A 27,171-nucleotide genomic window follows, 5' to 3' on the forward strand; every position below is an offset into this window, starting at 1 on the left:
TGCCAACAATCTCCCCCACATGCAAGGAAATATACGCTAATACAGAAAATTTCACTACATATTTGGGTTGCTGCTAAAAAACAGGATCCCTGGTTTATCAGAACTGAAGGGACAGCACTGGGTTCCAGCTTTTAGTCTGCTTTGGTGGGAAGGATAAAGATCACAGCCTGCAAGGAATGTCCCTCAGAGGAAAACCTGCCTGTGTGGGAAGGGCTTGTTATTTAATCTTGCTTACATTTTTGTTTGAAAACCAAGCCATTTGAGTAGGAAAATGGCATAACCTGGCTCATTAAGACCACGTTGTTTCCTAAGAAAAGGATGTTTTATAACTTCTGAAATTCTGAGATGTGTCTTTAGGTTTGTTGCCTAAAATGACAAAGGTTTAAAACAAATAAATCTGAGGAAATGGGAAAAAATAATAATAAAAAATGGGAAAGTGGGGACAAAATAACTTTTTTTGCAGATAATTGTAAGAAACTGTGGACAAATCCCAAAGTGAAATGACACCAAGCCTGTGTGCCTGGACAATATATTTGCCTTACACATAGGCATCAGCCCTGGTACTATTATATCATTATAAAGTTGAGAAAAATAAAAGTAATGACTGTTTTCTGAAGTGCTAAACTGTTCCTGGATGGCAGTGCTTGGAGACTGATGCTGATTTAATGCTGTTATCTCTTTACCTCCAGAGGAAGTATGCGCTCCATTACAAGATTGCTCTCATCATAAACTACCTGGGCCACTGTATTTCAGTAGGGGCCCTCATAGTTGCCTTTATGCTTTTCTTGTGCTTGAGGTGAGTAATGTGTTTGCATGTTTCTAACTCCCTTGGGTGACACTTTCTGGGTTGCTCCAGCCCTCTCCTGACTCTGTCCAGGTCATGGGTGGTCCTGAAAGTGGTCATGGCTTTTATATTCTTGAGCAGATCTGTGGTGTTGCTGACTAATGTGCTGGATGAGCTCCTCCTGAGTGTAGGAGCTGAAGCCTGTTTGGGTCAGGGAAAGAACTGAACATGATTTATTGATGCAGGAAAAAAAAATCAGTGAGCACAGCGTTCTTCATTAAGGGAGACCAAGATCTGAGTGTGTCAAGCTGCAAGTTTTGAGGGCAAATTTTGTTTTCTCACAAGGCAGAGCATGGTAATGTCTTGCATTCCCTGACAGCTAAAACCTGGATCTAAGCCAAAGGAGACAGAACAAAATCTTTCCATTTTGTTTTGGGTTAATTTTGGTTTTTCTTTCATTAAAGGGCTTAGAAGTTTTCTTAAATAAAAAGAGGAACATCATTAGTGGAGCTTAATCCCCAGCAGTGCTGATGAAATGATGAATGCAAATCAAGGGGACTGCATAGAAACCCTTCCCTGATCTGGCCCAGGGTGCTGAAGGGAGTTTGGCAAATGGAGATGTCAGTGAAAGCAGAGTGAGGGCTACAGGGAAGAGAAAGGACAAGAGGAAAGGCAAATTGGTGGAAAACAAGTAGATGTGGATGAGTCATCATATGTATCTCCACAGCCTGAATCACAGGAATGTATTTCCGTAGGAGTGGCCTGATGGGTTAATTCTGTTTTATTTCTTGTATTCCATGCCTGCCATTTCTGTATAATTTGTGCTGTATTGTCCAGGAGAGTACAACCTCAACTTAAAACCAGCTCCACTGAATGCTGTGCAATGATAATCCTTAAGAAAAACCTTGTTCTAATAGCAGAGGATGAACTGTGGGTGGAGGACATCCTCCCCCTGGCCAGGAGTACAGCAGGATGATTGACAGTGACCTCAGTGCAAGAATTACTGTTTTCCTGGAGCAGAGCATCCCCAAAGTCTTAGCTAAGTCTTCTGAGCATCCCTAACAAGGCCTTTTCTAATAACAATAGGAATCTTCTCGCACTCCAGAATCTATAAGCAGAATAATCTATGCTAATGGAAAGAAAAAAAGCACCTTAAAGCATTAAATGGGAACTTTTATGATGCATCAGTTTAAACTTCCATTTCAAGCCCTCTACAGTGCATATAAAGCTAATTCCCACAGTGCTTGAGACCTGATGAATTGCACTGAATAAAGAATGCAAATTATTCATTGCAGGAGCTATATTCCCTGCTTTTATGCTCAGTCTTTTATAAATGCTTGAGTAAATAACACAGAAACAATTAGGTAGGATGATATAAATGTTATCCAGCTTCAAACACAGAGGTGGCTCACCTGCATTCTTCTAAATTGTTCTTCTGTTATTTAAACTTTAAGGTTTAAATTTTGCACTCAGCTTCAACATTAGAACCATCAACTGAGTAGTAGCAATTAAGAATTTCCTGTACGTGCTGTGAATTAAGATAGTCCATCTCTTCAAATTCCCAGTGTGTCGTGCAAAACGTGTCCAGTGTGCAGCCAGAGTTAACCAGCAGGAGATTCCTCAGGGTCTCTCAATATACATCCATTTTCTGAAGTTCTAGAGATGTTCCAGGAAAGGCAACCCAAATTCATGTTTCCTTGCAGGCTGTCCCTACTCAAATTTTGGGCTATGGACATCTTTGTCAAATTTCCCCCTATAAAGTGCCCCAAGAACAAATACGTTTTGACAATCAATTTCTATTATTTGGGGCTTTTTTAAATGCTGTTTTATTTTGGATGGAAGAAGGTATGATGGAATTGGGTGGAAGGAGAAATTTAAATAATTCCTGGCCAAGAAAATACCATCTGATAGTTCCTCATCTTGACCTAAAGTAGAAATCTGCCAGTTCTTTATTCTTGCCCTACTCCATCCATCTACCTCACTCCATGAGTCCCTGCTGAGGATGAAAATAGAGGAAAATGCAAGAATCCTCATTGAGGTCCTCAACAGAGGACCCCCAGGAAGATTCAAGTTTTACATCTGCTCCCAATTTTTGTGCTTCTCCCCCAGGACCTGCTCAATTTTCCTTTGCTCTGTCAGTGCAGGTGGATCCCAAAGGCAGCTCTGTCTCATGGGGGAGGCTGGAGCACACCTGCTCTGTTGGAGCAGAACTGCTGGCAAGGCTTTGGGATCTCTCACTCCAGGGGTTTTAGGAGCAGGTGAAATATTTGCCTGGCATGACAAAAGGTGTTGCTGTTTTGAATCCAATAAAGGATTTGTTCAGCTGGTCAGGAGGGTGTTCTGCTTTTGGAAATGAGCTTCACCATCACTGGTGCTGCCCCAGCCCAGTGGGGCTTAGTCCTCAGTTGTGCTGAACTGGGAAGGGGGAAGGAACTGGATCTTAATCTTATTTTTCCAAATTTATCCTGTCACCTTGTACCCAGCTTCATTCTTCCTCCGTTCCTTAAGCAGCTTCATCCTTCGTTCACATCCCACCCTTCATTTAGCAGAAAAGTCCTGCTGCCCTAAACACCTGAGGAATCAGAGTGTTTTAAGGGTCAGGAATCTCAGATGTAGCAGCAGGTGATGAAATCATCTGCCATTTGTGTCCATAAGACCCCAACACAACTGGGAGGGGATGAGAGCTCAGCCAGGGCCCCCTTTTCCTGTGAAGACCCATTTCAGCCTTGTTTTCTCCAGTTCTGTTGCATCTGAACCTCTGCAATGACAACCAAGCCAGTAAACATTTCATTTAGCACCTAAATAATAAAAAGTGAAGGAGAGGCCTTGATTATTGCTGGCACAGTGGCTGAATGCCAGTGAGTCACTGTGGCAGCAAGTCAATATCACTTTCTCAAGGTCTAGATGTTGGTGGTCTTAAAATGGTGAGAGCTGTTCTGTCTGTACCATCTGAAACAAAAGAAACTCAGCAACAGAAAACAATACAGCAAGAAGGAAAAACAAAGGATTTATGCACAAAGCGTGCTGCAGAAGTGGATTGATGTCCAATACAGGCCTTGGAGAGATTTGCTCAGGGTATTTCATTTGGTATTGTTGAATGGATCTGCACTGCTGGGATTCTCTGTTTGTCCTCATTAATAGTCAAGGTTTGCTCCCTCCCTCCACTGACTCAGCCTCATCATCCCACAGAATCACAATCTCACACTGCTGAAGCAGAAATTTTCCATAGGAGGAATTCTGCTATCAATAATACCAATCAAGCTGAAGAAAAAGAAAATAATAATAAAAAAAAATCCAAAGGATTAAAACACTTGGTTTGAATCACATTTTTCCTTTGCTGTTGCTGATAATGCAGAAACCCAAATTGCTTTGTCCTGGATTTTCCTTTGTCACTGTGCTGTTAGAGCATCCTCTGAGGTAGAATAAGAGTCCTTTGTAAAACTCCTGACTTGTTATTAAACAATGTGCTGGCAGTGGCCAGCAGTGACCTGGGTGGATTCCATCAGAAGAAGTTTTATTTGTGCAGTGGTTATCAGAGAAGAAGTAGGGGAAGAAAGGTATTTGTTCTGGGAAGCATCCACGTCCCTGCTGAGTTTTGAATCCAATAAAGGACAGTGCTGACAGGAACACAGGCTGGAGATTAAAAATGCTATGTCCTTGCTGGATAAAGGCAGCTCTAAAAACAACCAAACCCAAAAACATTGTCATAACATCTTCTGTCACTGCTATGGTGGCAGTGAAAGCAAATTGAAGTTTTGAGGGAAATTCTGCTTTCTTGTAGCCCTTAAATATAGCTCTTTCAATTTCCCCAGTAAAGCATCTGATATGTTCTTTTCTCACAGGCCTGAGGCAGTGTCCCCATTCTTTTTTATGATTACACACAGATTTCCTAAATCTCACATATTATTTCTCCCCAAAAGACTGGAACTTTTTTTTTCTCAAACAATGTAATCACTTTTTTTTCATTTTTCTCCCCCCTAACCATCTCCTATCTACTTTCCTTTATCCTCTCCTGTTCCAAGCTCCTTTGAACTACCCTGTTGCTCTTCAGTCTGCTGCAGGCTTGGCAGGATTGCTGCTGCAGGGCCTCTGTTGGTAAGAATGGAAGAGTCTGATGAAATAATTTGTAGAAATCTGTCAGGAGAAATGCAGAGCATCAATACAGAGCAGGTTTCATAGAGCAAAGTGAAGTGACACCTCTCAGAACCTGCAGACTGGGGATATCTCAAGTGGGAAGAGATGTGCACAATTAGTTCTGGTTTGCATTTAAAAGGATGAGGTTCCTGATGTGATTAAAGCAGAGTAGACTCCACATCTAAGGCACGATCCTTTCTTCTCATGGAGCAAGAGGCAGGAGCAAGTCCAGGTTAGAATATCACTTAACAGAGTTGATGTCAGTGCTCCATGTCCCCCCTCACCTCCTGCCTTCCCAGCCAGCCCAGCTCAGTCTGTTCCATCTGCCACTTCTAACAGCAGAGCCTTCGTTCATGGTTCAACACGTGGCAATTTTAAACTTCCCTGTGAATCCTGGGCTGGGCTGGGGGCAGTGTGGGTTTGAACACAGCTCTGTCCCACCCTCTAACAGTCCACAGTGAAAGCCACAGAGAAAGGCAGGTATCACTGCTAAAAATGAAGGGATGGGACTATTTTTGGGTTAAGGAGGATTTATTGCTCAGACAAACATCAGTCTCAGAGGCTGTGAGATTTTAGAGGAGCAAGCAGTCAGCCATAGCTCAAGAGTAGTCACAAGTTTCTTCATTACACGGTAATACAGAACTTTCTAACTTAACAAACAGTTGCTATAGGGTTTATTTTGGTTTTCTAACCTATCACTTTTACTCACTTCTTTTGCACTGTGGATACTTTTGTTCAATAGGCTTCTGTCTCACATGCACATAAATGCTTCTATTATAACTTCTAAACTCAGCTTACTCTATACAACTAGACTTTTACATTATAAACCTTTCACTATCTTATTAATACAATTTTTCACTTATTTAAGGCATATTCTTACTTACAACTGTAGAAACATAAGTTTATGATTTTTCTGCTTTATATCTGTATATTATATATCAATCTAAGCTTCTTCTAAGGTTGCAGATCAAATCTTTCAGTGTCTGCTTTTTTGACTTTGCTTTTCCAATTCCCACAGGCAGGAATGAAAATTATGGAGCTCTGTAAATAAGAACAAACCCAATGAGGGAGGCATCTTTAAATACAAAACATCTGAAGTGCCTGTACTGCCTGAATCTCTGTGAAGAGTCTCATCTGATGAACTCAGATGAAGGCCAGGAACACTTTTCCTGTTGATTAACCCCAGGCCATTGCCTTTGCTTCCCACTGCCTTTACTTGTCCCCTCTTCACCTCACATGTGCAGGACTTGTTCTTTACACTCTTTGTGTAGAGCCTACCCCTCACAAAATAAAATCCCAGACAGCAGGGCCCTCATGAGCTCATGCAACAATACCAGTAATTAAAAATGTGCCCAGAGAGCTCTGTTCTTAAAATGTGAAAGGTTTCACAAGCTGCATCTGAAATCATGGTATTGTAACCTAGCACAATGAAAGCCACTGAGGAGTGTTGCTGCTGCCTATAAATACATCACCATGGGATAAACACTGGAAATTGAAGAGCTGCTTATGATCAAGGACAGTGTCAGTGCAAGGAAAAATGGGTATGGGTGCTCTACAGACAGATTTGTGAGTGGATATGAAAGGATGATTTCCAGCCCAGAGCAGCGTGGTAGAGGAAAAGAATTGAGTCAAACTTGAGTATCAGGAACTTATTAAATGTTTTTCCTCAGTTCCTTTCTTGACCTGAGGTTTGGAGGCCACTTTCTATCCTGTGCTAGAAGTTTGTCACTGCTGGTACGTTTCTGTTGCTGCCAAGATTTTGGCTGTGAGTTTTTGGAGATGGATATGAACTTGTTTGAATTCTGATTATAGAACTGCTCTTACAAGATCTAGATCTATGTTGACTGACAGGCTAGAACTTGCCTGTGTTCTGCTTCTGATGATGATGGAATGGTTTTGGGAACAGTGGAGAAAATATTGCAACTTTTCCAACATTTCAGAGAAAGGAGGAAAGCAAAGTTGGGTCTTTGCAGTTCATATATGAATCATGCTCAGGAGTGCAATTTGATTTAAAAAACCACATCCTGAGTCATCTCTGGGAAGGAAAATCAGAAAATATGTTTTCAAGATGATGTTTAGAGTTATGACCTGCAGATGCACCTGCAGCTGTTCAAGTGCTAAATGATTCAATTTCAGTTTTCACCCGTAGAATTGCATACATAGCTCCCTCACTAACTCCACTGTAGTTGTTCAGCACTCAGGAACCTTGTCTTCTGCCTAATCTAAAAGATCATTTAGGTGCTGGAGGGTGTCCAGAGAAGGGGATGGGGCAGGGGAAGGCTCTGGAGCACCAGGAGGGGCTGAGGGAGCTGGGAAAGGGGCTCAGCCTGGAGAAGAGGGGGATCAGGAGGGACCTTGTGGCTCTGCACAGCTCCTGACAGGAGGGGACAGCCGGGGGGATCAGGCACTGCTCCCAGGAACAGGGACAGGAAGAAGGGAAATGGGCTCAAGTTGTGTCAGGGGAAGTTTAGGTTGGATATTAGGGAAAATTTCTTCACTGAAGGAGTGATCTGGCATTGGAACAGCCTGCCCATGGCAGGGGTGGAGTCACCATCCCTGTAAATTCTCAAAAACCTTGTGGATGTGGCACTTGGCGACAGAGCTTAGGGCTGCTGGGTCAGTGGTTGGATCTGATGGAGGTCTTTTCCAACCTAAACAATTCCACGGTTCTGTGAATTCTGCTGCTTCACAATGCTCTGTCAGCTAAAACATGAGAGAGGGGAGAGGTGGAGATTTCTGTCACCCCTAAATGGGCCATGGACACCCCTGGCAGCTCTGGGTTGCCTCTGCCTGTTATGGGAACAGCAGCTTCCCTGGGGATGTGCAGGCACTGGACACGATTCCTAATGCCCAGAGCACCATGAGAATGAGGAATTTAGACCAAGCTCAGGAATGATTATCTGGGAGGTTGCCAATCTTTCCTGAATTCCTGGCCAAGTGCTCCAAAATAATTAAATATTTCACACCATGTCTTGGTGTAAATGAGGCCAAGGAGAGTGTGAACAGCAGCATCAGCAAGTTCAGACTTTCCTCCTTGGTTTATCACCACAGTACCTGGAAATGTGGATAATGTAATAAACTTTGCTAATTGTGTAATTGTATTAAAATTAAAAAAAAAAACAAAAAACATAACCTTTGAATTCTCTAGCTGGTCATTTAAATTAATTTGGTTTCAGATTTTTTTTTTTTGTATAATCCCATGAGGGGATTATGAATGAGGACATGCTGTGCACTGTATTTCCCAAACAGCAGCTGTAAGCCAGATCAACCACTCTGAGCTCTCACTGTGTGGCTTCTGAAGTCCTGTCTCTGATTTGTGCAATCTCATTGCAGTGGTCACTCTCCATGGAAAACATTCACCTTTCCACAGTGGGGACTGATAACTACAACCTGTGTCAGAAAACCTAAGCTGCAAGGTGCTTTCTGCTCAAAAAGACACTTTGCAGCCCTGTTTTCTCTTTGTTCAAAAATTACTGGCATCTAACCACCATTGAGCAGAGGAAATTAGAGCAGAGTCCTAAATCTTTTTCTTCAGCCACAATCACAAGCTGCACTAAATAAAGTCATCTGTATTTTTATCATTCTTGTGAAATTGGGAATTTTCTGCAATGGATGTCTTGATAGCACAGTCAAGGCTGGAGTAGTGTTTGTGGAGTTTGCAGGGGCTGGGTTTCCCTTATTTAAGGGAATTTAAGTTCTCCCTTATTTAAGCAGTGAGCACAGCCAGTCTGGGGCTGCCCTGCCTGTTGTGTGTTGTGTTGGCTGCATCCTTCCCACCCCTGGAGCATCAGTGCTGGAAGCCCTTGTGTCTAAAGCAGGCAGGATGCCCCATGTCCTGTGATTAAGAACTGGCTTGAAGGCAGGAGAGTGAAGCTTTGGAAAAGACAAACACACAGATGCTTCCACAGTGGGTTTATTTTTAGGGTCTTTGCACATCCTAAATACTCATGGAAGCTGCTGCTTCTCCTCTTCACCTGAGCATTTCACTCCTGTCCTCCTGATAAAGCTGTCACCTCCTTCCAGGCTTCCATTCTTCCCTTGCTTTTCCTGTGGGAATACTTTCATTCCCCCAGGCCACTGCCATCAAGAAGTTGATTTTCCCTGCCAGCCTCTCCAGCTGCTGTTCCCATCTGGAAGCATTAGCAGTTCCAGAATATGTCACCGATCGAGCACACAGGGGAAAGAAACCATGGGGGGACCTCAGGGGAGGCTTCCATGTGGGTGAAAGCAAATAGGCCCTGACAGGCACAGAGCCTGGGAAATAACTTGCTGTGAGGTATTCTTCCCACTCTGTGCCATTTATGGCTTGTGGATGTGCTTTGCCTGCCTTAGAAAAGACTAAAGAGGGGAAATAATTTTTTAAGTATTGTCCATGATTCTCCTTCTGGCGTATTCCAGTCGTGGCATGGGAAGGGTTCCAGCAAAGGGCACTCCTATTTCTCCTATCAACTGTTTCCAGAGAGACTTTGGGACAGCAGTCTTAATTGAGCATCATTATTAATGGAATACTACATTAATTAATAGAAGGTTTCCAAGCTTCCTTAATAAAGTTTTCATTTGCAGTTATTTCAATGCAGATAATTCAACTGCTTCAGCGAGCTTTCAACCATGCTGGCACATTATTATGATTGTTAATGTTAATTGTTTGTCTCATGCTTTGAATCAGAAAATAGTGGCTCTGTGCATCCCAGAGGAAAAATACCACTGTATGGATAGAGTGAGAAAAAACCCAATAAATGAACTGAAAGCTACTTTGAGTTTTAGCAGGACTATTTATGGATGTCCATTTCTGAATCAGTGAGGCCACCTTTACAGAAAGGATTGATGTGATTTTCTTTCTGCCTTTCCAGATCTCACAATTTTGCAAGTAAAAGGAATGGGGTTTCTATTTCTCTGCTTTCTCTGTAGAATCACACAATTAAGGTCATTTGGTGGAAATAATAAGCAGGACATCCTCTCTCTGCCAACAACCAGAAGCTCTTCCTGCCCACCTCTGACCCAGGCTGCAGTCAGCTGCTGGAGAATTTTGCTTTTTTTTCCCTTTGCTGATGTTTTCCTTCATGGAAGCCCAGCTCTGACACCCTGCACACAGTTCAGGATGTTGGTGGTAGGAAACTGAGTCAGGGAACAACATGGTCTGTTCTCAGATCAAATGAAGGGGTTCTTGTGTGCAATTTCTCACAATACACCTGGCTCTTGATTAACTAATTAGGAAAGCCAAGGAGAAGCATGTTGGCTTTCACCTTAATTGCTTCTTCATGTCCAACCTGCTGCAGAGCTGAGCTGAGTGCTCCGTGTGTGTGTGGTGAGAGGGAGGCTCATCCCAAATCCCAGATAATCTCATCTGCTTTGGCCAGCACAGCCAGAGACAGGCTCTGGCACTCTGGATTCACTGGAATACACACATCTTCCTACAGACCATGGAGATTCACTGAGCTTGGAGTAGACCTCTAAGATCATTGACTCCAACCATTACCCCAGCACTGCCAGGTCCACCACCAAACCCTGTCCCCAAGTGCCACATCTGCATGGTTTTTGAACAATTCCAGGGATGGTGACTCCACCACTGCTCTGGGCAGGCTGTTCCAATGCCTGACCACTCTCTCAGCAAAGAAGCTGTTTCCTAACACTCAATCTAAACCTTCCCTGGTGCAACTTGAGGCCGTTTCCTCTGGTCCTGTCCCTGTCCCCTGGGAGCAGAGCCTGATCCCTACCAGGCTGCACCCTCCTGTCAGGGTGTTCTAGAGAGTGAGAGGGTCTCTCCTGAGCCTCCTTTTCTGCAGACTAAACACCCCCAGCTCCTCAGCTGTTCCTCATCAAACTCCAGATGCTTTCCCAGCTTTGTTTCCTCTCTCTGCACAAGCTCCACTGGAGTTGTCCCCAGATTCCTGCAAATAACAAGGCACTTCATAACTGTCTCCCATGAGAGTGGGCTGTCACTTGCTACACTCCTCTACCCAAAGCCTCACTTCATCAGCCTTTGAAACAGGTTTGGTGTCATTTAGACCAACCCATGATGAAAAAAAACCCCAAAATTCTCCTGGTGACACCATGCTCAGACCAGGTACTGATGATCTGCTGGCTCTTCCTCTTCCTTCCTTCATCATTCCCTCCAAATGGAAGGACAGAGAATGCTATTTGTGTTTCTTATCCCTTAACCAGTTGTCTGGGTCATGAAGACATGAAAACATGAGGATGTGAAAACATGAGAAGATGAAGACATGAAAACATGAGGAGATGAAACATGAGGAGATGAGGACATGAAAACATGAGGAGATGAAGACATGAAGACATGAGGACACCTCTGCATCAAGCCCTTGTCAGAACCTCCTGCTCTTTCAGGAGGAGGTATTTGGATACCTTTCAGCAGGGAAAGCACTGGTTCTTAAGAAATCATGAGGAACCAATCAACCCTTTCATTTACAAAGCCAAGATGCCTCCAGTGGCGATATCTTTGCTCTCCATGTCAGAAATTGTTTGTCCTTTTCTCTTCTCAAGGAAATCCTTTTCCTTCTGCCTGCTCCTTCACTCAGGGTGACACAAACCCCTTGCTTGTGCCTGTCTGACCCTGCTGTACTTCAGGGGATATTTCCTGCCCAAAATCAGCTCTCAGGCACAGCCAGAAGCGAAATTGCTGCCTGAACTGCGTGGCTGCAGGGTGCAGCACCAAGCACTCCTCCCAGTTTGCTCCCGCAGCCCATGGATGAGCAATTTCTTGCTGTCCAGATCCAGGCTTTTTCTGTTCCTTCACCTTGCAGCTCCCACAGGACAGGAGGGGGTGCATTTGTGAGGAAATGCCTCCTCATCCAGCCCTTGGGAGTGGGCAGACAAGCAGAGAAGAGGAACCCACACAGACAAAGATGTTCTACTGGGAATGAAAGGTTATGAGCTCTTCAATCCATCATGTTAGTGGAGTAACCCATGGTCTGACCCCAGTGAACCTACACCACAAAAGGAGTCCAGTGGCTCTTGGGAGGAGTTGGAGACACCAGTGAGGTAATTTAATGCATGTAAATGCAGCCTCTGAATCAGGAATATCTTCTGACTGCCAGGAGCAGGGAGGTAAGAGCAAGGACAAACTTGCAGTTCAACTCCCTTGTTTCCAATGCTCCTTCCCAAATTAATTTTTACTGATCCCCAGCCTAAATGGCACATTGGTCTGGGTGAACATGGAAGTTCTTATGTCTTTATGTTCTGACCTCAATCTTTGAGTCTGTGGTCAGTGAATTCCTGCAACTTCTCTCTTTATTCCACCCATCCTCAGACCCATGCACCAGGGAAGAGCCAGCAGAAGAGTCCAGCCAAAGCTTTGAGCAGTGATTTTTTGTCTGAAAAGGATTAGGGTAGGAAAGAAATGATAAATTCCTCCTCAGTGGAAGCCTGTAGCCTCAGTCTGTGGTGTCTTGTGATGTGCCAGCCTTCAGGATCTCTGGGGTGGTGATATGTGCTGCTGTTCTTGCTCCATTCAGCACACATCAAGCCTTGTAAAACAAGTGGAAATGGCATAAGTGATGTTACCTGACATGAAGAGGAATAGGAAACCTTCCATCATTAGATCCTTTGGGCTGTGGAGCTCTGCATGGCTCTGTAAGTCACAATGCCTTGCCAGCAGTGCTGTAATTGTGTGTGAAGCAGTTCAGCACTCATTTCTCCCCTCTCCCACGAGATTCTTTCCCTCTTGAGAGGCAGCTCTCTGCTCTCTGTGCTCTCATTTCCTTCATGTTGCCACTGCCACCACCCCTAGACTGGGACATCCCCCTCCTGAGGTAAGAACAACCCTCAATTTCTTAGCTTCTGGATTTTGGGGGAATTCATTCATGCCAACCCCCGTGCCTCCAGAAAAGCTCAGTTCACTCACTTGTAACACAGCTTGATGTGTTCTGAATTCCACCTCCTGCCAGTTTCAGAGTTACAGGAATATTCTTTTTCTGTGCTGCCTGTGAGGGCAGTTATTGCTGCTCCTGGAGCACAGGTTTGGTTACTTTTCCACTGCACAGAGCAAAGCCAATAATTAATCAAGGAGAAAAGAACTGTGGGGCTCATTGGCATAGAAGACTGATAGGAGTGTTTACGTTTTCAAAATGGGACAGGTCATCTTCATGACTAACAGGGGTATTTACATTTAAATTAAGGCTCATAAATTTAAGCTACCTCCTATCTAACAAGAGCCAGGAAAAGACCTGTGGAGGATAAATTACTCCTATGAGTATTCTGATTTTTTTTTTTCCTCAGGCTTTGAGATGAATGAGTGTGACAAGGTCAGCTTTGTCCTTCAGCAAACATTAGCTGTGCTGCAGGTCTCCTGTTGTTCAGCACTCTTGCTGCCCAGTTTGGGAAATGTCCTTCATTCAGTGCCCACCTCAGACTCCAGCCTGGCTGCAGAGGTGCATTCTGTGCACAGGGTGAGCTCCTGAGCCCAGCAGAGCACTCTCACCTGAAAAAAAGCCTGGAATGGGGAGACCCTTTCCTCAGCACCCCTCCACATGCTTTACACCTGCCAAATTGCAATAACTGCACCCACCAGCAGTGCCTGAAAATAAGAGCAGCTTTCTCAGGTGCCTGCCAAGAGATTGTTCCCCTGTTCCATGGACTGCAGCCCTGCTGTGCCCTGCAGCCTCCCACACACTTTATTATCCTGCAGATTCTCCATCCCCACTGCAAACCTGACACAGTTATTTCTCAAGCTTTCCCTGCCCTTGGCTGTGAATTGCATTATTGCCACTGATTTCTGTGCTGGTGGTAGTTAGAGGAAAGAACAATGGGCTCTGGGCTCATTGTGAGCAATAACAAACTTTCAGTGTCCAGTTGGGACTCTTATTAAAAGAAAATAAAATGGAAAAAAAAAATTCAGGGAAAAGGTTCAAACCATTCTGTGCCTGGGGTCACATCACTGCCTGAGTTATTTGAGAAAGTCTGTGACACTTTCAGTCATCTCTCAGGTTACCTTTCATGGCTCTGTTAGCCCCAAAGACAGGAGGCTTTTTAGCAGGTAAAAGGGGCTGTTGACCATCCAAGCCACACAGCCAGTGTCTCCAGAAGGGAATGGGGCAGTGGTGTGAGGTTACTCATACCCAAAATATGGCTTTTGCTCGAGGCAGTGGGACAGGAGAGCCAGCTGTCCTTGTTCCATGTGCAAAGCCAAAGCTTCAGGCTTCATTTTGGTCAATTCCAGCTGCTGGCCACATTTATATACTTCATTTTACACCAGGAACACGCCTTCCCTCAACAAACAGGGCTTTTTGAAAACAAGGAGTGTTTTAATGATTATCTGTTAAAATTGGGGGTTTCCAACACAGACCAGACCCTCTTGCTCTGGGTCCTGCACAGATCACTAAAAGTCTGAAGGGTGCAGAGTGATTGACAAAGAATAAAAACCAGTAGGAAGCAAGAAGCAGTAAGGAGCACAAAGATCATGTAGGTAATAGATAAAAACACAGAACCATAGAATTGCTGAGGTTGGAAAGGAAGGGGTCATCAAGCCCACTGAGTTTGTCGAAGAAGACAATGTGGTTCTGATGACTGGGGGAAAATCTGTTTTTTATGATCCCAAAGTCTACAACTCTTTATTTGATCCTCTTTGCCTGTGTGTCCAGTCCAATGTCCTGCTGTAAATCTTGTGGCAATAAGATTTCCCCTAGCCAGATTCAGTGATGTTCCAGCTTATGGAATGATTAAACTAAAAAATATCTAAATATATCTCTATCTAAATAGATGCCTGCAGCAAGGATTTTTTTTCCCCCACTCCTTTATCTTACCTTTGCCAAGAAATACATTCAAGTGTGCCAAATCTGTTTTGTTGTTAAAGCTCTCAAAAGCAATTCCTTTCATCTCAGTAACTCACAGTTTGACCTGAATTTCCTTAGTTTTAGTCCCCTGCCTCCTTCTCTCCCTAGAAGCAATGTTTCAAACTCATCCTTTCATTTGCTAATCCTTGACCTGGAGGAGGTGAATAAAACACAGAGGTGAAGGGGAGCTGCAGGACATTTATGGGCAGGGAGATGCACAGAGGACAGCCCTGAGCAGGATGGTTCAGAGCCAGGGGCTCTCCTGGGGCTCAGCATGGGCAGCTTGGTTTCCTCATTTCTTTGAAAGCCAAACCCTGAACCTCAGCCTTTTGTTAAAAGTGAAATTCTCAAAGTGAGGCTGGTCTGACATGTCTGAGAGCAGTGTTTTGGAGTTTGTAGCTTAAATAAAAAGAGAAAGGGGTCTGAGCAGCTGGAGATTTGTTCTCCAGATTAACTCACCATGAGTCACGGAGGCTCTCAAACCAAATACCAATTTAATTCTGGCAGCATGACTTGTTAAACTCAGAGGTGATTTACCATTGGCTTAGCAGGGTTATACCTCTGAGTGTCTCTCTCTGATTTTAACAGAGGTGATTTTAACATTGGCTTAGCAGGGTTATACCTCTGAGTGTCTCTCTGTAAGTGTCTCATATGTGGGAGGTCTTCTGTTGGTTTTTTTGTTGGTTTTTTTTTTCTGAAGTGCTTGAAATCTCTGAGAGATTTGTGAGGCTGAAGGACACCACAGAATTGCTTCTGGCCCTAAGACTGACTCATTTAGCCCTAAGAACAGTACAATGAGTGAGGAAAATGATGTTTGTTGTTGAGAAGAGTGGCTTGTTTGCCTTGCAAAAGGCCTGAAGCAACAAAAAGTTGGTTTCTGGATTGTGCCTCTCTTTTTATTGTCCCTGGGGTGAGATCAGTCCCTTCCAGCTGAGAAGCTTTGAGCCACTTTCTGTGTTTGTCCCACATTATCTGGCAGCTTCCCTGGCAAGCAGGGAGCCTGATATGGCCACTGCCAAATCCCAGGAAGTGCTCTGGCTGCTTGAAACCCTGTGGAAGTGATTTTCATAAATGGAGAGGTATTGTATTTGTGGGATGCCCCATGACAGGGAAGGAATGATGAATCTGACTCCATGTTCTCTGAAGGCTAATTTATTATTTAATAATACTATACTGTATTAAAGAATACTATACTAAACTATACTCAAGAATACAGAAAGGATACTTACAGAATGCTAAAAAGATAATAATGAAAACTCCTGACTCTTTACAGAGCCCTGACACAGCTTGGCCCTGATTGGCCAAAAAGTAAAAACAATTCCCATGAAACCAACGGAACAATCACCTGTGGGTAAACAATCTCCAAACACATTCCAAAGCAGCAAAACACGGGAGAAGCAAATCAGATAATTATTGTTTTTCTTTTCCTCTGAGGCTGCTCAGCTTCCCAGGAGAAAAATCCTGGGCAAAGGGATTTTTCCAGAAAATATGAATGCCACAGAGAAGGGGTTTGCTTTGAGCTGAGAAAAGGCAATTTAATTGAAGATTCTGTAACTGCAACGCTGCAGCTTGGCACTTTCCATCCTTTACCAGTTCACAAAGAATCAGAAATGTTTTGGTCTTGAATGACTGAACCTGTCACGAGTGACTCTGTCTTGCTTCAGTGATGCTTTGTTTTCTGGCAATAGCATCATGCCCTGGCTGCCTCCTGGAGCCATTTCCAGCAGCAAGTATATTTCAGGTGTTCCCTCTCTTTTGTTTTATGGCACTGTGTCCCAGCTTACTGTAGCTCATATTTTACACTGTGCTCATAATTTACATTGCACCTGAATGGGGGCTGGGGAGGGACTAAAGCCAGACACAAATATTTCCTGATGAAGGAGGATGTGCAGCTCTGCCTCATTTAAGGTGCAAGTTTAAGCCAGCTAAGCCCAGGATTGAAAAGCAGGCAGTTAATGCTCTCCTGTTACATTAATTCAAACTCACACAGGTGAACCTGTTCAGGAATTAACCAAATGTAAACTATTCCAGCTTTGCCACTCCAGCACAAATATTTGTCACTAAATCTCCTCCTGTGAGCAACTCAGCAGCCTCCAGGGCAGCCTGGTTGTTCAGAGGCTTTTCTATCAATTCCAGTGGTTCTAGAGATGGAGGGAAGGGGAGCAAAACTAATAACCAAGGATGAAAGAACAGTTTGAATGTTTGATTTTTTTTATCTTCCAGTAGATCCAAGCAGTTTCACTTGCTTGACTTGATTCAATTGTGTTGTCAAGACAAATTTGTTGTCCATGGCTTTGCAAAAACACAAACCTCCTTTTTCACAGAGTAACAGAGGGATTGCAGGGGGATAAACTATGCAATGAACAGAATTTACTCATTTGTTCTGTATGGTTTCTGATGTGTGGGTGGATATATTCATTATATATGTTCACTTCAGTGTGTTTCCCTGCTCAGGAGTATCAGATGTCTGAGGAATATTATCCACTGGAACTTGATCACCACGTTCATCCTGAGGAATGTGATGTGGTTTCTGCTTCAAATGATAGATCACAACATCCATGAGAGCAATGAGGTGAGTGCAGGGAAGTGGCAGGGCCCTGCCCTGGAGCTCAGGGTGCTGAGTTTATTTGTATGGATATTTCAAGGGACACTTATGACATTTATGACCCTTACACCACATGCTCAGAGAGGTTTCCATGCTTCTCTTCATTCCAGTGTCAGCTGGGCACTCATCATCCTTGATGAGCTCTTCAAATGTAAGATCTGACATCTGAACTTCAATCCCATGCTTTGGGAAAACAAATAGAAATCATTAGTGCCCACATAAAGAAGATGTCTATGCATAAATCTCAATTATTACTCTTCCAGAGCTCCTTGGAGAAAATGTAAATTCTGTTAATTCAGTGTTTGCTCTGTCTGTGCTTCTGGCAGTGTCACACTCCAGAAAATTGAGTTTATGAGCTTTATGGTCAGCAGTTCCATGCTGTGTGACTTGCCCTCATGATAATGCTGCAAATCTTTAGTGAGATTTTTACAGTTATTTAGGAAAAATCTGTTGGAGACAGGACTCAAATACCTCTTAAAATGTGAGCACAAGGTGACAATGAAAATATAAACCTGCAAATATAAGGATGGGGCATCACATGCCCCAGTTTTCATTAGCTCATCTTTTCTCTGCAGCCTTTTTGGGAAAGGTGCTTTATACAAGCTTGGTGAATACTTTGTTATGTGATTGTGGGATAAGTCAGTCAAAGTAACACCACCAGAATGAATGGGAACATCATTTATTCTGGCTATTGATGTGATCTCTTCTGTGCTGATCAGTGGAGATTAAATAACACATACAGAAGCATCAATGTGGAAATATTTTGCATTAAGCTTATAATGCTTGCAAAAAAAATCAAGAAGGAATGGGTGAAGTTATCTGGAGCCTAATGGTGGGTACATGTGGGGATCAAGAATCCTCAGTTAAATAAACAGAGAGGTGGGAACTAATGAGCTCTGCAATTTTGGTTTACTGTTCAATTTTAATAAATCCACAAAGGACTTGCTCAAAATTCATCAGAATCTTCCCAATCCACCATCCTGTTCCTCTAGTTCTGACACAGGAAAAATTGACTTGGATATCAAGGTTTTTGTACAGTTCCAGGAAAGTGAAAGGAAAAGAAAGGGAATTTTGTTTAAACAAACATTTGAAAACAAAATGTTTAAGCTTCTGGGTTGTTTTAGGCTTTAATCCTATTTTAAGGGTGAAGCCAAACTAATTTTCAAATATTGATGAAATAATACAGAAATGAAAGTGTTAACACATCCGAAAGATTTCTTCTTTTTATTTCCATTCAAGACACAGAAGTGATCACAACTTGTGGATGGGCCGTCATTTTGTGACTGTGCTTCTTGCCCAGTAAATTCTAAAACCTCAGAATTTTACTGGGCTTGGTGGTGCATCTGTTGCTCTGTTGGCTGCCTGTAGACCATCAGTAACTCCTGTCTGTGAAGGCTAAAAAAAAAATTAACTGAGGGTCAGAGTTGGAAATACTTCACTAGAGCTAATTAAAAGGCTGGAGAATGGTGAGACCAAAATGACCCAGGTAATTAGAGTTGTTCCTCAGATGTCTGCTTGGCAAGAAGGAAGTTTTCCCAGATTTAGGTGAGCAGCACTGTGGAAATTACCCTCAGTTCCCTGTGATTTATTGCTGGGATGTTCCCATCTGGAGCTAATTGTGCCTCCCACAGCTGTGCTCTCACTGCACAGCCGTTCTGGGGAGGAAAAACACATTTTCTCACATTTTACAAAAAATTCCTGTTGAGGTTGTGGCAAAATTCAGAGGTGACATGTGACATTGTATGACTTACAGAATGAAGCACCAGTGGCAGGAACAGAGGGGATAAATTGGCTGGTAAAAACATGCTTTTAGAGTATTTTTTTCTTTAAATATCAGTTGTGCTTCTTCTCCTCAGTGGAAACCAAGCAAGACCATGACATTGACACAGCTCACCTGTGGTGACATGACTTGCTCCTCTTGGAGGCTTGTTCTGGAACCTGAATTTTCCAGACAGGTTTGGATACAGCAGATCCTGTGTGTTATGGTCAGAGCCAGCCTCAACAGAAGGTCACAGATGGATCTGGGAGTTCCTGTCAGCACCTAAAATATTGTGATTCCAAGCCACAGGATAAATCTGCATCCCATGAGTGAATTCTACCATTGATTTATTTTTTTTTTTAAGGGAATAACAACATACAGAGTCTTTGAAATGTTCTCACCATGACTTTAAAATATTCTTTTCTGTTCCCTTTCCAGCCCTGGTGTCGATGTATTACCACTGTCTACAATTACTTTGTGGTGACCAACTTCTTCTGGATGTTTGTGGAAGGCTGCTACTTACACACTGCTATAGTGATGACTTACTCCACTGATAAGCTGAGGAAATGGGTCTTTCTCTTCATAGGATGGTGTAAGTGACCTTTGTGGTTAAAATGGTGCTCTGTGGTACCTGACATTAAAGTGTTAAAGACAAAGAGAGGCAAGAATAGATATTATAAATCCCCCTGGGGTGAAATCTGGACCACTCACTCTGAATAGACTTTTCTAAGTGTGGAGCTGGCTTGAAAAAGAGCCTCATTATCCACAGCTGCTGAGGGATTTGTTCCTAGAAAACAGCCTTTAGCAAAGAGTCACACATCATCTTTGGACTGTCCTTGGGGCTGCTCAAAGACTCAGCTGTGGCAAAGCTGCCTTTGGGATGCTGTGGTCAGTTTTGGTCCTTGAGGTCAGAAAGGGATGTGGAAAAACTGAGGAGATTCTGCAGCTGAAAATGTGATCAGGGATCTGAAGGCCATCAGCTGTGACGTGAGGCTGAAGGGGCTGAGCTGTTTTAATGTGGCAAAGAGGAAGATGAGGAGGGATCTGTTTGGTACCAGGAGTGATCTGAAAGAGAATTACAAAGATGATGGAGCCAAATGCTGCTTGGTAATAGCAGGTGTTGTAAAAAGGGACAAAATCCATAAACTGCAGACTGGGAGGTTCCAGTTGGGTGTTAAGGAAACAGAAAATGTACCAGGAGATGGTGGAACACTGAAATATGTGACATAAAAGCTGTGAAACCTCTGACCTTGGGGTTATTAAAAATTTAGCCAGGCTATACCCTGGGTGAGTATTGATGGTTCTGCTCAGAGTAAGAAATTGGAGCAAACACCTTCAGAGATCCTTCCCAACCAACACGGATCTCCATGTTTTGAACTCTGCCAGGAGATGTTTGCCAGGACAAGCCCATGCAGGCAGTTTGTTCACTTGAATGAAAATCTAAGGTCAAACAGAACTAGTGAATCTAGCAGTTTTTTTCTGTTGAAGGAAGAAAGGTGGAAAAAAGTCACCAATATTTTCTTTTGTGAAAGCAGAATGACATTTTGTTCAGAAGTGCCTCTCCCTCTCTGCAGAAGTAATTGGATTGCAATTCTGAAGGCAGAAACAGCCTTTGAAACAAAATATGTCATTCAATCCAAAATCAAATGGGAGGAAAGAGGAGTTGTAGTAGAAAGAAAATGTTTATTTGGGGAGTTGATTCAATTTTTTCCCCAATAGTTTTCAATTCTCTCAGCAAACTGGAAAATCAGCTGCTTACACAGCTCTCACACACCCACAGACTGCTTTGATCCCTGGTGTTTTCACTCCCTACCTCTGTCAGAATCCTCTGGGTCTCTGATTACCAGTGTAGGAGTGCTGTGAGCTGAATAAACCTTTCCAGCCACCTTGTGGGTGCATTCTGGCTCTGCTCTGCCTCCTCATACACGTTTTTTTACCAGTCTTATTCTCAAATCCCTATTCTTCACTTAACGAGGAAAAGTAAAATGTTTTCCTTCAGAAGAGAGGACATGGCTCCATTTTCCCTGTCCATTCCTCCAAGAACATGGGGAGATGAGTGCACCAGAGCCTTTAAATGTGTGTGGTGAACAAGATGAAACAAAACACAATTATCTGAAGGGCACAGGAGCCACCAGGGATGATGGGGCAGGAGATCAGAGCTGCTGAGGTTCAAGATGACCCCTCAGCAACTCAGCCCCTCTGTGTTGTGGTTCTCTTTCCATCTCTTCCAAGTCTCCATTACCCACAGAAGGGGCAGCAAGAGGGAGGTTAAAAGAGACAAATTTGTGTCAGAGACAAATGCACCTCTGCTCCTCCATGGGGGTCAGAGTCACTGGGGCTCTGTCCATGCTCTCACCTCAGTGATTTCAGTGGTTTCAGAGACATCAGCCTGCACTTTGGAATGGGGGATGGAGCTGCTGAGTTTGGGTTTTCCTGAGGTGAGAAGTTTAAGGGGGAATGGAGAGGCAAAAACCTCCCCTTTGAATTTTGAAAATCTCCCCTTGCCTAAGTGTGAGTCAGGAGGCCACTTCCATTTACTCTTCCTCCCTTCCAGGTGCCTCCTACAGCAAATCTCCTTCAAACCAGCTGGTTTGGAAGGCCTAACACACACCCTTTATAGGGAGTGCAGTGATGTCTGTAAAGTTAAAAAGTAGCTGGATCCTTCAGAAAGAGAAAAAAACCCAAGAATTCTGATACTGCAAGATACCAAGCTATTCTTTCTCATAACTCTGTTTCATAAGGAACACTGAACTCAAAAAAAAAAAAGTGGAAAGTTTTGAAATTGTGCTTCATCTAGAGATCCCAGTATGTTTACAAGCTTCTTGGAGCCTGGGAAATAAAAACCTAAACACTCACTTCCAAGTACTGTCTTTAGAGATGCTGCTGTACCAGCTGCAGGAAAATGAAAAGGACCAAAACTGCCTTTAAGTCAGCCAAAATTCTTCTGGTCACTTCTATGGAAGCATAGGCATTTGTGTGTGTGTTTGTTAATATTTTTATTAACTTTCCTTACTAAAGTTTTGTTGGGATGATCTTTTTTCATTTTTAAATGAAAGGATTTTAGCAGTTGTGATGTCTCAAGCAGACTAAGATAGGACCACTATTGTTTAGAGTCTCCCATTCATTAACTGAGACTCTCCTCACACAGATATGAGTTTAATTTGGTACCATGGACAGCATCCATCCATTATTAACTCCTAATTTTCTCCTAATTTTTTTTTTTTTTTTTTTTTTTTTGCCCCTGCAGGTATTCCCTGCCCAATCATCATTGCCTGGGCCATTGGCAAGCTGTATTATGAAAATGAGCAGTAAGTGATGTTAATATTTGTGTTTGTGTGGCTGTCTAAACAAATCAGGAAATGAGTACACATCTGAACCATGTCCCAGGTCACATATTCCTGCTTCCCCTGGCTGTGCATTTCCTTCTTCCTCAGTTTGAGGAGCTGCTCCTTGCTCAGCCATTCCCAGTCCCTGCCTGCCCTCCCTGATTTCTCACACGTGGCATTGGGGAGCTCTTGTTCCCCAGGAAAAATGTCCCTGAAGAGCTGCCAGGTCTGATGAGTTCCTCTGTCCCTAAGGACAGGTTCCCAGGGGGATCTCATCCACTGATTCTCCAAACAGCTGGAAGTTCCTCTTCTAAAATGGAGGGTCCTGACTTTGCTCCTTGCCAGAGCTTTTGTCCGTTTGTCCTGAGCACTGGGGGAGTCATGTGCTGCTCCCAGGAGGTCACACCCAGCCAGATGGACACAGGCAGCAAACATGGACTGGCTGCAGCTTCCTGTGCAAACCCAGGGCACTGGGAATGTTTCTGTGTCTGCTCTGGGCTGCCCTGACCCCCAGGGCAGCACTGACTCTGACCCTCATTCATGGAGAAAGTTTCCCCAGACTTCAAGATAGACTGGAACCCACAAAAGTGTGAAATAGATTCTAGAGAGCAGTGCAGGTGTGTCACTGGGTGAGAAATTGAGGTTTTGGGGTTTTTAGTGTGTTGTGGATGGAAGCAGATGGAGGGCACAGGGTGTCATCCTGGGTTTCTGCTCTTCTTCCTCCTCTCCATGGGTTTGGGTGGCATTTTGTAATTGGGCAGAAAAGTCCCCATTGCAGCTCTGTGGGATCAGTGATTGGGTTCAAAGGGAAAATAATCCAGGTGTCAGCTCTTAATTGGACAGTTTAGTCTGAAAAGACCTTGGAACAAGAGATTGTTGGCATTTTGTGCCTTCTAATGAAAAACTGCTGAACTCACAGCAGTGAGACTGTTTTACTGATAAGAAATAATAAACACTTAAATCCAAATATAAATTACCATCTCAAGTGCCTTCAATCAAACCCAAAGAAACCAACAAGTACCCCTACACTTCCAAGACTGTTTGGGACTGCCCAAAATTCAGGAAAAATGGGAATTTCCTCTTTCTCTGTCTGAGTATCCATTTAAGCTGTGTGGAGGTTGAGCTGGGGTTCAGGTAGTACAGCTCATCGTAGTTTAAAAGCTTAAAATAGAAAGAATGTTAAGAAAATGCTTCAAGCAACTTCCTGACTTTTTAATCTTTGTATTTAATAGAGATCTTTAATATCTATTAATATTATTTTAATAGAGATCTTTGTATTTAATAGAGATCATTTGCTGCACAGTGAGGCAACTATAATTGGTACTGTGGCAAATATCCTGCCTGGGGTTTATCGCTTCTTTAGCAAAATATGGCAACTCTGGGGAAAAAAAAGTGCTGTTAAATCTCAATTTAAAAAATCACCCACAAATTATTAAGAGCTATTGCAGTAATTTCATTGATGGGCATTTGTTAAGGGGAGGAACATTAGTGAGATCTAATTAACAATAGTGATAAAACCAGTGGTGGATTTGGTTTTATAAAGAACTATCAGAGATCCCTGAAGAATATTAAGTAGTGCTATTCAGCAGAAATATGTTTTACATATCTGAGTCTTATCACAACTGTCTTTCTGAATTGTCCTCTTCAATATTCAGGGGGTGTTTATTTATCTTTCCACAGGTAAAAAAAAAGAATAAAAAGTGGTTAAATGGCTTTTATTTCCCACAGATGCACCAAATAATTGTCAGTGATTTAAGTTTCGCTTTTTGCTTTCAATGAAATTATTTTATTGCAGGAACAATGGCTTGTGTTGGATTTAAAGTAAGAGTTCAGATGATTGGCAGAACAGTTTGCAATATCTTAGCTAAAAGTCCTAGTTGGAACAGTTAAGACTCTAAATATGAAATATTGTTAATCAATTGCAGACATTTGTAATGTTTCTGGCAAATGACTGTCTCCTCTTGGCGTTACTCACCCGATTTATTAGAAATATTTACATTACAGTGTAACAGATCTGGTTTATTACTAATGAGAATAACACAGACCTAAAAAAGCTGTTGGATTTTTTTTTCTTCACTACCTACAAAAGGAACCTTGGAGCATCAACACCCCTGGAGAGTTCTGTGTTGCAGAGTCTGTCCTTGGCCACAACCTTGTTTCCTCAGTGTGGAAATAAATCCACGTTAATTCTTCACTCAGCACAACCTTGGTCTAATACTGGACTTCAGATAATAAATTTCAGCATTTTGGTCTTCGAGCTAAGCAACATTTAAATTCCAGAGAGCAACAAGAGCAGCCTTTGCCCTGGAACCTCATTTGTGCTCTACCAGCTCAGTTCCAAATTCTTTGCTGCCTTTTTCTAGCCCACTAATTTCTGCCGCATGCCTCAGTCCTGCTTCATCTAAGTCCCACTGCTAGGGCAGCCAGCTTCCCAGGAACTCTTTGCTCCTCTTAGTTCTCTGAGTTTCAGGCAATAAAAAATAGTTCTCCCAAAATACCCTTCAAAATCTGCTCTCAAATGTAGATCTTGCAAGTTGTGGAGAAATTTGTTTCCTGCCCTTGGCATATCTTGCAATTTTTTTTTCATGTCTTTCCAGCTACATTAAAAAAAATAAAATTCAAAAACACAGTTTCATTCATTTAAGGCTGCCCTGGGGATTCTTCTTGGATGATAACTTGGCTGGAGGAAGAACCTTATTCCAAGTCTTGCTCTCATGCCCAAATTTTGGAGGATGAGTTGCAAAATTATCAATTCATGCTCAGTGCACCAGGGAATAGCAGACATCTTTCACATTTCTAAAACATTCAAAGCTCCCTCATTCATTTGGAACTTAAAGGATGTGGGAACTGAGCCAAGAAAAAGCAAATAATTGTGAGGTACTGAACTGTTGCTGATTCCAGCTGTGTACCTCAACACCCCTGTCCAGTCAGAGCATCTTGCAATGGTCAAGCAGCTCCTCCTGTTTTAGCAAACACCACATTTTGGAGAGGGGCTTTGAGGGTGTGGCGTGATCCACAAGGATCCCATCTGAACCAGAGCTTTCCTGATCCCAGTTCATTTCCCCTGGACTCGTGAGGTTGTGTCTTACAGACTCCAACCTCTTTGAGGCAACCCATTACATCTTGCTGCTTGTAAAAGTGCAAATGTGGCTCTCTGGTCTCTGTGGCTCGGGAATTATCTCTGTTTCCATGGTTCCAGTGGCACTAAATTATCTGTTTCACAAAGAAAGCATGGGGAAGGCACAACTTTTACTGTATAGATTTGTTATGGGGTATCCATGACAGGGAAGAAAACTCCCAGACCCTTGAACTCCAAAATCTACTTCCTAAGGGATCTGGAGCTCCAATGATCTCAACCTTAAGGAATTATGAATGCGAATCTGTCTTAGCTTGGTGGAATCCTGGATGCAGACCCCATGGCTGTATCTGTGAAACTGAATTAGCTGGGCCTGGATTAATTCCTAGGGCTCGACTTCCAAATAGCATGGAATAATTCACAACCCCATCATTAAATCTTCTTGGCCTCCAAAATCAGGGGAGCTGCAGTTTGTGGACTATTGGGAATGTCCTCTGGCTCCTGCTAGCTCCAGATTTGTTCCCCAGGAATAGTTTTGGCCTTGGTTAGTTTTTGGCCTGGACCAAAACTACCCCAAGGAAAAGGGAATGGTGTGAGCTCAGACCTGAGCCCAGGCTCTCATTCATTTACCAACACAAACAGAGCAGATTTATTATTCTCAGGGAGGAGGATGAAGTGAGTGTCAGTGTGGGTTGCTGTGAAATCACGGGGTTCTTCTGTTGTGTAATACAGCAGGGAGAAAAACACTTGGGATTAGTGGAAGTCAGGCCAGTGCTGGGTCATGTGTGACACATCCAGGCTCTCCTCTGCTCTGGGGCTCACCTGTGATTTCTCTTCACCTGAGTCCATTTCCCAGCCTGTTCTGGGTCATCCCAGACAGCTTGGAAAGGAATGCTGGAGCAGGAATTTGGTGGCTTCACATGATGGCTCTGCTCTGTCTGCTGGCTCTGGTGGCCATGGAATCATTAGAGTTGGAAAAGGCCTCTCAGATCGTGGAGCCCAGCCACTCACCAACACTGCCAGGTCCTCCACTAAACCCTGTCCCCAAGTGCCACATCCACATGGTTTTTGAGCACTTCCAGAGTCCCCAGTGGTCCCCAGATTCGTTTAAAGCCAATGGGATGACTTCTCATCCATTCAGTGTTTTATTTAGACAGCATTTCCATGCAACTTGAGACATTGCTTTAATTAATTAATGTGTCTCTGGGCACTGCAATGGATAACAGGGTTTTTTTTCTCTTACACAGAATATTTCTTTAATTCCATTCTCAGGCATCCTTCTTACAGCAGGTTCTCATATTTCTTACCAATATTCACATAGGCAACAGCCAAAACCATCAAGGGAACATGAATGTTCTAATGGAAGGGAAAGTGGGGCTCAGATCTGTGTCCAACCACAGGTGATGTGCAGCAGAAAATTCCATTACTTGCTGATTATTTATATATAAACAGTGCAGTGAGCAAAGGAACACCTCTCTATAGTGTCCTTGCAGTCTAAAAGAAGTGAATTTACCTTTACAAATTGCTTTCTTATTTGTTATGTCTTTCACAGGTGCTGGTTTGGAAAAGAGCCAGGGAAATATATTGACTACATCTACCAAGGGCCAGTGATTCTTGTTCTCCTGGTAAGTGTTTATGTGGGTGGGAGGACACTGCCATCTCCCACTGAGAGAAAATTTGATCTGTCATGTTCCACGTCTGC

The 27,171-nt window shown here is 43.2% G+C and overlaps 1 protein-coding gene across 3 annotated transcripts in view; it reads left to right on the forward strand.

The window, feature by feature from the left end:
- CRHR2 (corticotropin releasing hormone receptor 2) overlaps positions 1–27,171 on the forward strand; it is a 154,119-nt gene that overhangs the window by 88,962 nt on the left and 37,986 nt on the right. For 2 of the 3 annotated variants that reach the window (XM_036406635.2, XM_036406637.2), the window contains 5 exons: positions 690–796; positions 17,158–17,275; positions 19,506–19,659; positions 22,315–22,375; positions 27,022–27,094. In XM_036406635.2, the coding sequence (XP_036262528.1) occupies positions 690–796; positions 17,158–17,275; positions 19,506–19,659; positions 22,315–22,375; positions 27,022–27,094 (513 nt within the window). The remainder of the gene's footprint in view (positions 1–689; positions 797–17,157; positions 17,276–19,505; positions 19,660–22,314; positions 22,376–27,021; positions 27,095–27,171) is intronic. The other variant, XM_036406638.2, reaches the window with a different exon arrangement.

The sequence above is a fragment of the Molothrus ater genome, chromosome 1, assembly GCF_012460135.2.
Source record: "Molothrus ater isolate BHLD 08-10-18 breed brown headed cowbird chromosome 1, BPBGC_Mater_1.1, whole genome shotgun sequence".
Lineage (NCBI taxonomy): Eukaryota > Metazoa > Chordata > Aves > Passeriformes > Icteridae > Molothrus > Molothrus ater.